This window comes from Amblyomma mixtum, chromosome 10 (genome assembly GCF_055824585.1).
Source record: "Amblyomma mixtum isolate Tamu chromosome 10, ASM5582458v1, whole genome shotgun sequence".
NCBI classification, from domain to species: domain Eukaryota; kingdom Metazoa; phylum Arthropoda; class Arachnida; order Ixodida; family Ixodidae; genus Amblyomma; species Amblyomma mixtum.
This window is the reverse complement of record NC_143021.1, coordinates 120,161,717-120,173,774: the sequence shown is the minus strand read 5'-3', so window position 1 is coordinate 120,173,774 and position 12,058 is coordinate 120,161,717. Positions and strand designations below refer to the sequence as shown.

General features: G+C 46.9%; 1 protein-coding gene across 2 annotated transcripts in view; it reads left to right on the top strand.

Annotated features, from left to right (window-relative positions):
• Positions 1–12,058, top strand: part of LOC149326781 (12S rRNA N(4)-cytidine methyltransferase METTL15) — a 72,433-nt gene that overhangs the window by 1,707 nt on the left and 58,668 nt on the right. For both annotated transcript variants that reach the window (XM_089563682.1, XM_089563683.1), the window contains exons 2-4: positions 3,258–3,404; positions 4,631–4,767; positions 7,646–7,840. In XM_089563682.1, the coding sequence (XP_089419808.1) occupies positions 3,258–3,404; positions 4,631–4,767; positions 7,646–7,840 (479 nt within the window). The remainder of the gene's footprint in view (positions 1–3,257; positions 3,405–4,630; positions 4,768–7,645; positions 7,841–12,058) is intronic.

Sequence of the window (12,058 nt, the reverse complement as noted above, 5' to 3'; positions counted from 1 at the left end):
CATTCTGCTGGCTGACTGTTGCCAGCAGTTTACCCCCTGCGGACACCCTATGATCCTGACACTGTACTGTCAGCATATTCTCCCGCAGACTACTGTACTAGCTATCTACCCTAGCCTAACCTAAAGAAATTAAACCTCAGACTAGAACTTGCATGAGCACCTCGTATCCAACACCTGAAAACTATCAGCAGCCCTAACATAACCTTTCACCCCGTCGCGGTGGCTCAGTGGTGATGGTGCTCGGCTGCTGGACCGAAAGACGTGGGTTCGATCCTGGCTGTGGCGGCTGAATTTCTATGGAGGCAAAATTCTTGAGGCTCATGTACTGTGCGATGTCAGTGCGCGTTAAAGAACCCCAGGTGGTCGACATTTCCGGAGCCCTTCACTACGGCATCTCTCATAGCCTGAGTCGCTTTGGGACATTAAACCCTATAAACTAACCAACTAACTAACCTCTGTGTCGTTGTTTGTTAGCGCCTGGATTTTTCATAATGAATGTTTACCAACTAGCTCAGCTTTCCGCCGTGTTGCAACTAACGTAACCTGTCGCCAAATTTTATTCCGGGCTGTTTTGCCGGTAGCCGCCACAGTACTCTCTTCAGCATCCTATGCTTGAAAACTGGTGGAAGTTGACAGTCTGACTTAACCTAACAAAACCAAAAGCTACAGAACCTCACCATTTCATACTTGAGCGCACTGATAATGATGCTCAGCTCCAAGAGTGCAGTGCATGTGGGTCACATGATTGCAGGAAACCAATTGGACAACACTGTCAGCATTCTTCTTCTCTGGATATTTTGCTGCCGGCAAGATATTTACTGCCATGTTTTTTCTTTGTACCCCTAACATTTTCCTCAATTTATGGATCAGCTGTTGATGCCATGGACTGTAGAAGGACGGCAGATTGGGCGAGTTGGTGTTCCATGATGACAAGAAAATTCAAACAGGACCAATTCTTCAAGTAAATCAGTTGTTAGTATCAGCGCCGTGTTTGTCTCCTCCTCTTTCTGGTCCTGTTGTCTAGCGCTGTTTGAATTTTCTGGTCACCATGTCATGGAGACTGACAGAAATGGCAGTCGTTGGTAGTGGCCAGAGAATCGGGACCAGAACTCCCCCGGCACTCGCCTCTGATTGGCTGGTCTGATTGGCTGTGAGACGACTTCACTAGAAAGTTCTTGTTGCTTGGCGTGTCAGCAGCAAGACACATGACAAACACTGATGGGAGAATACGTCACTTGCATGTTACTATTTGCAAAGGTGGGCCCCCATTTTCACCTTTCTTCCCTCATCCTCATTTTGTGTATAGTATGATACAACTAAAAAAAAAAAAGCAGTTGCTAACACTCGGCCACGGACTGTAGCATCCTGTATTACTCTGCTGGCTGATCATAACAGTACACGAAGTCAGCTATTTAATGTTTGACTATCTTGAACAAGCCAGGTATCAAAACTAGAGCTTATAATTTTTTTCTTGTGATAAGCTTCTTATGTAGGTATACCGTATTTTCCGGTCTATAAGACGCGGATTTTTTTTTGTCAAAAATCTTGCTATTACATCCTATACAAGGGTGCGTCTTATGCACGAATTTTCCTTTTCTTTTTTGCGAGTTCAGAAATTACTCAGGTTCATGCTCAAGCTTTTTTTTCACCAAAAAAAATATCACTACCAATAAAGTGGTTGTAACACGGTTAATACTTCAATACGGGGTCTGCCATGCGCAACTTTTTTAGGTGAACTTTATCATGAAATGGCGGAAATGACGAGTTTCGGGATCACAGAGGCGCGGTCGTTTTGGAGGCCCTAAGCAAAAGTAATGTGAAATGCCAAAAGATGGCAACAATCGCGCTTCTCACCATTGTCAAGACAAACCGGTGTTCTTTTTTAGTCACGCTTTACAACTTTGTTTGCTCCGTGTACGTAGTACATATGTAGTGCGTGTTTAAGCCACGTTGCCTCCAGAAATGTGCGAACTTTTTGATAGCGCATCTGAAGATGAAGACTTCGAAGGTTTTAAGTAGAAATATGTTATGGACATATGGGAGAGCTCTTTCGTGTTTTCCTTCTTTCTTGCTAAAATGTTGGCGGGTATGGCGTGAGTGTTGCCTTTTTCGATCGCTTAACGTTACTTAAGAATTTCTCACAGGTACGGTGCATTTCGCAATGGTTGCACAAGCGTATTTAATTAAGTCTCACTAGCCTAACTGGGTAAACTGGGGTGCGTCTTATACACGGATGCGTCTTATAAACCAACTTTTTTAATGACAGCCTGCATAATGGCGGGTGCGTCTTATACAAGGGTGCATCGTATACACCGGAAAATGTGGCATTTCAATGGGTTGCAAACACCGGAGTGGTTGCTTTTCTTGCAAGTTTCTTGAAAGCGCACGTATTTTGGCACGATATAGGGAAAGTTTGTTGGGCCGCAGTGCGTAGTATAACTGCGTTTTTGAAATTCTATGAACAGATATGGATATTACTTATGATGGGCTACATGCCTTTCACTAAGTGAGGAGACTAACGGCAATAGTTTAAAACTTAATTATACAATATTGGCTTACCAGTTAGTGTGTCTTAGCTGTATTTTGGTGCGCTACATTGCTGACAATGCTGTGCCCAAAAAAGTGTTCTTATAACTCAAAAAGCCTATTTTGTTGCGTTAGCAACACTACGCCAGGAGTTCGCCTCGTTGCGTAGCCAGCCGGTGGCCGGTAGGCACGAATGGCCCTGAACAGCCGTTGCCTAGCAACCGCTTCAGCCGAGCTCCACCAGGTGGCATCGCAGTCGTTGGCGCCGCTGCCATGCACGTAGTCGCTTGCTCCCACCAGATGCGTGCTCTCTGCTGAGGTAGAGGGTGAGGGGGTGGCTCTTCGCGGGGGGTATAGGCACGCTTCGCCTCGGTGGAACCTTGTCGTTATGGAGAGCGCTAAAGAGAAGCAACGGCGACAGGACCAAGCTGGAAAGAGACAACGTGCTCAAGAGACAGCAGAAGAACGCGCTGCACGACTTGAAAAGCGTTGCAGCTAACGCAACTGACCAGGCTTAGCCAGAGCTAAACCACGCCTTATTTTTCTTAAAAATTGGAGAACATCTTAGGTTAGACATTTGGTAGGTGCACATCCTGTTCGCTCTGACTGCCGTTCAGGCTATGCCTTTGGTAGCTCTTTGCCCATATTTCAAGGCATTTACATCGTACCGTCATTGTCACATGGGATTGAAAGTTTGTGAGTGCCTCGTCGAAGCGTCCTCTCTTCGCCAGGTGCGCAGGTGGCTTGGTGGGGGCAGCTTCTCACACTGCCGGACGCTGGCCCTGTCGATGTCAGAGCCGGCCGGGGAGGGTGGCTACTCGCACACGCCGGTCATGGTGCGCGAGGTGATCGACTCGCTCAACATTCAGGACGATCAGGTGAGCTGGGGGGGACACTTGGCTCTGATGAAATTCTCAACATCAGGGATATTTCGTAACAGTGCCTGAATGGGACAGCGAGAGTTTTTCTTTTGTGACATTTGTTGCATTCGTTTGTTGTCATTTGTGACCTCCTTCAAGGAGGTCCCTGTTTTGACGTAGTGCCTGTACAGTCTGTGGACCTCCTTCTGCACGCCCCTTGAGATATTTGTATGTTTTACCTGAATAGACTGCCTTTGGCCTTGAGGCCTGAACTACCTTGTGCCCTAGCTGTGCTCAGCTGCAGGAGAAAGGCCTCTTCCATGTGAGCCTCTCCTTTGCAATCCACTTGTATGAGGGGGCTCACGCTGGCCACCCTGGTCTAGTGCTTGGCGGCAACCTCCTATATGAGCACTACAATTAACTCTCGGCCCCCAGTGGCTATGGAGCAACTGACCAATGTGGCAGTCAGAGCTGTGACGCAGCGGAGGGTACTAAGAACCTCTGTCTCCAGACAGGCCACCATTGGAAACTGAACCTGACAGCGTTTAGTCCGAAGGCAAGATAACCGATGGTCATTGAAGGTTACGAATTGGATTCCAAGAGAAGCATGTGTAATAGGGGGTGGCAGAAAGTTAGGTTGGTGGATGGGATTGAAAAGTTTGTGGGGATAAGGTAGCCTGGAAGAACTATTTGGGCTAGATGGTTCATTGTACACGAGAACAGTAGCGCCGAAAAAACACACACACAGCGGAGGAATGGCGTAGGACAAGCGCACACTTCATTTGACTTTAATCTCTGGAAAGCGAGCAAATATACAGAACCCTAGGCATGCGCAGAAAGAAACCTCGTGCAATCAACAGATGTGGTCTTTGAGATGCCGCTGACCTGCGGCAAGGCCTGTGTGGGCCAAACGGGCAGGTGCATCAATGACCGTGCAGCGGAGCACGCGCGCTCACTCATCAAAGAAGTAGGGGGGGGCACATCTACCCAAACACTGCGCAGAGTGCAAGGTGTGTCACCGAGCGGCAGAACATACGGCGGGGGAAGAATGTGGGCTCTGCAAAAAGTGTGAACCACGACTTGATGGGATAAGGATTCTGGGCAGGAGCGGTGATAGTGATGCAAGGGCAAAGGACAGGGTCAGTTGGAGAGAGACACGGGAGAGGCCTTTGCCCTGCAGGGGGCTTGGTCAGGCTGATGATGATGGTGATGAGGAGGATTGCATCCCCCCCCCCCCTCCCTAGACCCTTGTGGACCTGACCTTTGGCGCTGGGGGCCACACCAGCCGTGTCCTGGCGGCCGCCCAGCGTGTGCGGGTGTTTGCCCTGGACCGGGACCCCTCGGCCCACCAGCGAGCCGTGGACATGTCGAAGCTGCACCCGTGAGTGGAGGACTACTCTGTGAGAGGGAGACAGTGCAGACTCGTTGAGAGTCACTGCTGCCAGGGGCTGGCAACAGCAGTATAGTCAAGTCCACTTATAACAATGCTTGTTATAACAATATATTGGACATAACAATGGTCAGTCATGGCATCATCAGCTTTGCCTTGTGTTCTATGGTAAAATAAACTGCTTAAAGCAATGCTGTCAAGGCACATTATTGGTTATAACAATTAAATCTGGTAATGGAGTGCCAACCATTACAGAAAAAAAAAGAAGGAAATGCTACAACCACACCAGCAAAACCATGCTTACAACACAAAAGCGTGCGTGTGTGGGGCTGACCAATGGACTAAGCTGGTGCAGCAACGCCACAAAAGCAAAAGAGGCAGGCGTCATTGTGTCAGGAGAGCTGCTGCGTTGCTGCATTGGCTACGCACGCCATGCGTACCCCCAATCAGTCGGTGCAGTGCGCGTGCATGCAGCCAGCGCGTTTTTGTTCTCTTGTCAGCTGTCACCGCACCCTTGGTTCTGCATGCTTCTTGAATTTCCCGCAAGAATCACTTCCGGAAAGCTGGCTTGATTCCTGTGACGTGGAGGTGCGCGAAGCTCCCGGTGGCGTAGCGATGGCGGTGCTTTGGTCATCGGTGAACGGTGAACATTATTCCGGTTTCCTGAAGTTCGAATTAACGAGCTTTTACAGGCATTAGAACAATCAAACCCCTCCGGGTATTTGCTGCCAATAAATGCTCTGAAGTTTGTCATCTTTTATTTTTTTCGGTACAACCCTGTTATAGCAATTATTGGTTATAACAATGGTATTTTCATGGCACTTGAATATTGTTATAAGTGGGCTTGACTGTATTTGAATTTGGTATTCATTTGTTTTTTTCCTGATTAGAACTCATGGCATCCCTCGTAGCCTGAGTTGCCTTGGGAGGTTAAAACCCGTAGAACCAAACCAAACCGACCTCCTGTGTGTCCCCTTCCTTTAGCGCTTCGCGCTGTTTGTGAGTCCTGAGGGTTGGCCCCCGTTCTTTTGGGCCTCAACTGCTCCCGGCACACTGGAGACTGCAAGGGTGGAAGAGTGGGCTAGTTGGTAGTTCATCTTGGGGAGAACACTCCTAAGACAAGGACGAAGAAAGACAAGACGATGCAGTGCTGTATCATTTTCAATTTTAGTATCTTATCTTTCGGTCGCGTGCAAACTCAGCAGCTGTTACCCATGTCTTCCCGCCCACTGTTCGAACATGCGTATATGTTGCTCCACAATGAAATTCTAATCAGTTGAAAGACAGCGCTGTATTGTCTGTATTGTACGGCGCTTTGTGGTGTGTGTCTTCTTTCAGTCCTCGTTTCATTCTCGTGCGCTCGTTAAAATTTTTGAGATGTATTGTCTTGTCTTTCTCTGTCCTTGTTGTAGGGGTGCTCTGTGTTTTCCCCAAGATGAACCCTGGAGACTGTTTCACTGCCCAGGCAGTGACTAGTCACTGGGCGGCCATGTGTCTGCATGCCACTTTTTTTAAATTTTATTTAGTACATAATACTGCAGGCCAACACTTTGGCCCAAGCAGGAGGGGCATATCGCAAACAAAAAAGAAAGCGCAGAAAAGCGCATAAAATGTAACATGAAATGAACATAACGCACAAAAAGAAGCACAAATGAAAACGTCAATATCACTAACTTGCACAAAAATGATTTTGCAATGCAGCCATTAAATGGTTAGACTGAAATACACCAATGGGAAGTGAATTCCAATCGTTCACCATTCGAGGGAAGAAACTGCTCTAGTAAGCATTTGTTTTCGCGAAGGTCGGTGCAAGCAAATTCTCATGACTGTGTCGTGTTCTCCTCGTTGAAGGCCGACATACGGAAGCTGGTAGCGTCATATTATTTTTTGCAGAAAGAGTGCTATGTGGTAGTACAAGACGATTAATTTTTCTGCGTATTTCGAATGTCTGTATTCTATTTTGTAACATTATTGAGGACGGTGAATCCTTCCTGGCATATTTTCCTTATATAAATCTCACTGCTTTTCTCTGGACTCGCTCGAGTTCTTTAGTGTCCTTCATGGTATGCGGGTCCCAGAGTTCGGAAGCATATTCGAACTTAGATCTCAGTATTGCATTGTAGGCTAACACTTTAGTTCTTACAGGCGTGCTTTTAAGGTGGGACGAGGGTCTTAAAACTAACATTTTTATTTATGGCTAGAATCTCATGAAATTTTGCACACAGATGCATTTCTCTCTTTTGATTCCAATTATGTAGTCTTAATTGAGCTGGTGGTCTTAGATCTTACAAAGTCTAGAATGTAATTTGGTAGTTTCTTACGCAGCTTTAATGAACTTTCTCACTGCATTTTGTTGCTTTTAATTGCAGGAATTGATAGCCAGAGAGTTCCCATAGCCGGTGACATTCTTCGTTTTTCTCTCAAGGCATGTCATCCTGATATACTGTGTTGAGAGTAAAAGGTCGGAGTGTTTGACACTGCAACTCGTTAAGCTAATTGTAAATTGCTATTTATACGTGGCCTAAAGAAAAAAAAGTAAGAATGTCACCGGGTATGGGAACTCTCTGGCTATCAATTCATGTAATTAAGAGCAACAAAATGCAGTGAGAAAGTTCATTAAAGCTGCGTAGGAAATAACCTAATTACACTCTTGAATTTAAGATATCTTTTGATCTAAGACCACCAGCTCAATGATGATTACATGTTTGAAATCGGAAGAGAAAGACACATCTGTGTGCAGAATTTCATCAGATTTTAGCCACAAATAAAAAGGTCAGTTTTTAAGTAGGAAGGAAAGGATGTGGGGAAAGAGTCCCCCTGTGTGCCTAGGAGGAGGATTCCCGTGTGAGAGTGGGCCCCCTGTGTCCAGGCCGGGCCGCCTGGTGCCCTTGCTGGGCCGTTTCAGTGAGCTGGAGCCGCTGCTGGAGCGGCAGGGACTGAGTCCGGGCTGCCTGGACGGTGCCTTGCTGGACTGCGGATGCTCCTCCATGCAGATGGACGACCCCCGACGGGGGTTCGGCCTGGCCCGCCCGGGACCCCTGGACATGCGCATGGACGCCCACAGGTAGGCCACACGCTTTGCACACACAGACTGACTGGCTCCTGCATTGCCGAGTAGAACGTGTTGTCAGGCTAGTTGCATTGTTTTTGCATTGTTTGATTCATTGTGCTTTTGTTGTACTGCTAAAAGATACTTAACTTATGCAATGATGTTTGGATGACCATGTAAATTGCACACATTTACAAACTAGAGGTAAGATTTTTCTTGGTGTTAATAATGTGTTTTTCTCTGAGTTGTTCTCTTTTGTTTTTTTGTTATTTTTTTTTTCTTGTTGCCTGTCACTGCTGCCCGGTATAGGGGGCTGCGGCTCAGTCAAGCTGTCTATGACAGCTTTTTCTGCAGCTCCTCTGTCACTTTTTGAGGCAGAAATAAAATTATTATAGAACGTGTGGTTGAGCTAGTTGCTTCAATACTTTCCACATGGTAGTTGCACGAAACACACACATACAAGACAGGGTATGGGACGAGCGCAAACTTACAGCTGATTTTATTCAACGGACGCAGCACATATTTCTGAAGGAAGAAGAGTGCACTTTGAGCATTCGCAGCGAAAGGATACAGCACCTGTCAGTCAGTAACACACCAAGGCCGGAACTTACATCATTTTATCGAGAAAGGCTACCTCACTCAGAATTCTGGGCAAGAGTTGCAGTTCAATTGCATGTGAAGTTATGGAAGCTTATATTTCATGAAGAAAAGAGGAGATGCATGTATCAGTGATCCTTCGGTTGTTCTCTTCAATGGTGAGGTAGCCTTTCTCGATGAGACAATGCAAGTTGAGGCCTTGGCGTGTCGCTGATTGCCACTTGATGTATCCTTGCACTGTGCATGCTCAAAGTGCATTCTTTTTTTCCTTCAAGTACGTGCTGTGTCCTTTGAATAAAATCAGTTGTAAGTTTGTGCTTGTCCCGTACCCTGTCTCGTGTGTGTGTGTGTGTTTTGCGCCACTACCATGCCTGAGGGATGACTGCTGCATTAGTGTGTAGCTTACAGGGGTGCAAACTGAAGGTGGTCCTCACTGAACTGGGCAGGAGAATGGAATGAAGCACAGGTGTTCTCACAAGCAGCGAAGAACTGTGGGCTGATGTCGGGGCAGCTCTTTGAGCCTGGGCTACACTGCCAAACAAGCAGTTACCTTGGCAGTGCCCAGCCTGGGGTTTGGCACAAGGATCTCGCTGGGCTCGCCAAGCACAACGACACATGCTGCACACATCAATCGAAATTGATTAGTCATGATATTTCGTGTCTCATCGTTTGAATTTGGCGCGCATTGTTAGTTAGTGGAGTGCCGACAGAGCCACCGTCCCCACCAAATTTAGCAGTGGAACTCTGGCGTAGCTGTACGTGTTGCCAGATCAGCGGCACTGGACCAAGTGTTATGGCTGGTTCACATGCATGCGACGGAGCGTCGTGTCACAGCAAAAATTTCCAACTTGTTGGAACCTCGTCGCTCGAGCCACTGCAACAACTCAAAACGGGTTTTTACGCCACAGCAGCAGGAATTGCTAGCGTTTTCGCTTGCATATGAAACGTTCTTTATGGTGTGAACCCATCCATTCATATATCTTTATTGACAAGGATGGTCTGAGGCCTCAACTTGGCGAGCTGATGATCGCTTTGAGCTATTGCTAGAGGGGGCCGCCACGATCACTAAATGTAGTGGTGGAACTTTGGCGCAGCTGTACGTGTTGTCAGACCAAGCATTATGGCACACATCAACTTGGCAAGCCAACAGGCTCCCTAAGCTATTGTTTCATATTCCTTTTGTTTTTTGGCATTGATGCTACGAGTTTGAGATCCGGCATGCAGAACAAAATGCGCTTGCCAGGCATTCTTTATCTGCCAGCCACAATATCAACTGGGCAGAGGCATGTGTGGTCGCCAAAGAGAAAGACAAGAAATCACGGCTCTACCTTGAGTCGCTGATTATTCAAGCCACAGCACATACTATCAATTGCAATGACGGGAATTCGCCACCTATCTACACGAGATGCCTGGGATTGTATAGACCGTTTTTGGCACGAGGAGGAAAATAGCCTCGAACCGGCGCCGCTTCTCCTCCTCCTCTCCCTCTGGTATGCGTGGGCAGCAAGGTGCGCGTTGAGTGACGTTCATGTCCTGCTGTCTTTTGCACAAGAAAACAGCTTTTACGTGTTTTGACGCTGACTGTAAACATGAATCATGAGCCGAGGTCATCAGGATACCACTGCGCTGTTGTTGGCGGCACCAACAACTGCCGCAAGCGGAAAAACTAGCCACAGAGCCATGTGCGTAGCATCAACAGCCGTGGGGTCAGTGCAGCTGCGACCTGTTCCATCTGCAATCTGTTCCATGCTTTCTTCTCCAGCAAGTAAAAAATGATGTGTGGTATCTGGATGTGTGGCCACTTCTTTAAGGGGGCACGAGGGTCTTAAAACTGACCTTTTTATTTGAGGCTAGAATCTCATGACATTTTGCACACAGATGCATTCTTCTCTTCCAATTCCAAACATGGAATCATAATTGAGCTGGTGGTCTTAGATCTTACAAAGTCTAGAATGTAATTAGGCCATTTCTTACGCAGCTGCATTTCCTGCATTTGTTGCATTTTGTTGCCTTGCAATGCATGGATTGATAGCCAGAGAGTTCCCATAGCCGGTGACATTCTTCGTTTTTCTCTAAAGGCATGTCATCCTGATATACTATGTCGAGGGTAAAAGGTCGCAGTATTTGACACTGCAACTGGTTAAGCTAATTATAAACTGCTATTTATACGTGCCCTCAACAAAAAAAGTAAGATTGTCATCAGGTATGGGAATTTGCTGGCCGTCAATTCATCTAAATAAAAGCAACAAAATGCAGCGAGAAAGTTTATTAAAGCTGCGTAAGAAATTACCTAATTACACTCTAGACTTTGTAAGATAAGTTTTGATCTAAGACTATCAGCTCAATTATCGCTACATTTTTGGAATCAAGAGAGAAAAACCCATCTGTGTGCAAAATTTCATGATATTCTAGCAATAAATCAAAAGGTCAGTTTTAAGACCCTCGTCCCCCCTTAAGTCGTCACTTCAGTCAGTGACAACACTTGGATGCCTGTACATCTTGTCACCTGCTGACAAGTATGAAGGTCACAAAATCAGAGCAATGGAAGTAGATAGGTCAGGTAAGCAGAGAAAAGACCTCGCAGAAATTTTTGTTGCAGGCCAAATATGACAGCAAGTGGTATGCGATGTTACAGCACTGCCGAGTAAGCAATGTTGTCACAGCAGTGTTGTTACCGCGAACAACCGGGCCTTGGCAGAAGCAAAAGAGCTTGCTCATTGCACCACTTGTCAAGATACCAAAGCCTGCAAAACTTGTGTGAAGACGCCTAGCGTGCTTTACGACGACCGCAAACGCGCTTGCTCGCCAAAGCACGATCGAGATGTGGGCGGCGTGGCGAATTTCTACTGCCGCCTAGCAAATACCCACGCAACCTCTAATCTAACTTTTGTTGTTTAGTGCGACAGTTATTTAGGGCTGCAACATTTGAGTGGACATGTATGAGAAAAAAAGCGGCGAGGCAGCGAGGACGACCATTCCTCGCACTCAGTCGGTGGCCAAGCCCCCGAGCAAGCGACGGTGACATGCGCGACGTCAACTAGTGTAGACAATGCTTTTGTTCGGTGCCTACATGCTCTGGCTTAGTAAACAGCCTAGATCTGCTTGTAGGCGAGCATTTATAGAGAGTTTTAGTATGGGGTCACCCTACCGCTTTGGGTCTTTGGGGAATAGCGGGACGCTAGTGCCCCTTGGGTGTTTGCGTGAACGGTTGACGCTAACGCTAAATCGGCGAAATAGCGTGCCCCCTAAAGCTGCTTTGCATTCGGTCAACATGGCGATGCCCGTCGAAGCGGGCCCTCTCGCTTCATCACCGATTCGTCGTTGCCGCTACTCTGTGGCTCGCGCTGACGGCAAACTAAAGGCGCACGAGGCTTTCGCTTTGGCTGAAGTTGTCTGAAACACAAAATTCTAACGACAAAACAAGCTAAATTTTCAGATTGCAGCTGCTAGGCTTAGCGAGTACGCGTCGATTGACGTCGGAAAGCACGGGAGGTTTGAACTACTGATCTCCACAAACAGGTTTGCAATTTTGGTCCCAAAAAGGAGTCACAAAGAATTGGCATCCCGGTAACACACTTTTCTTATTTACGCAGTATATTTTATTCGGGCGGACGTAAACAAAACTGAAAGTAATTA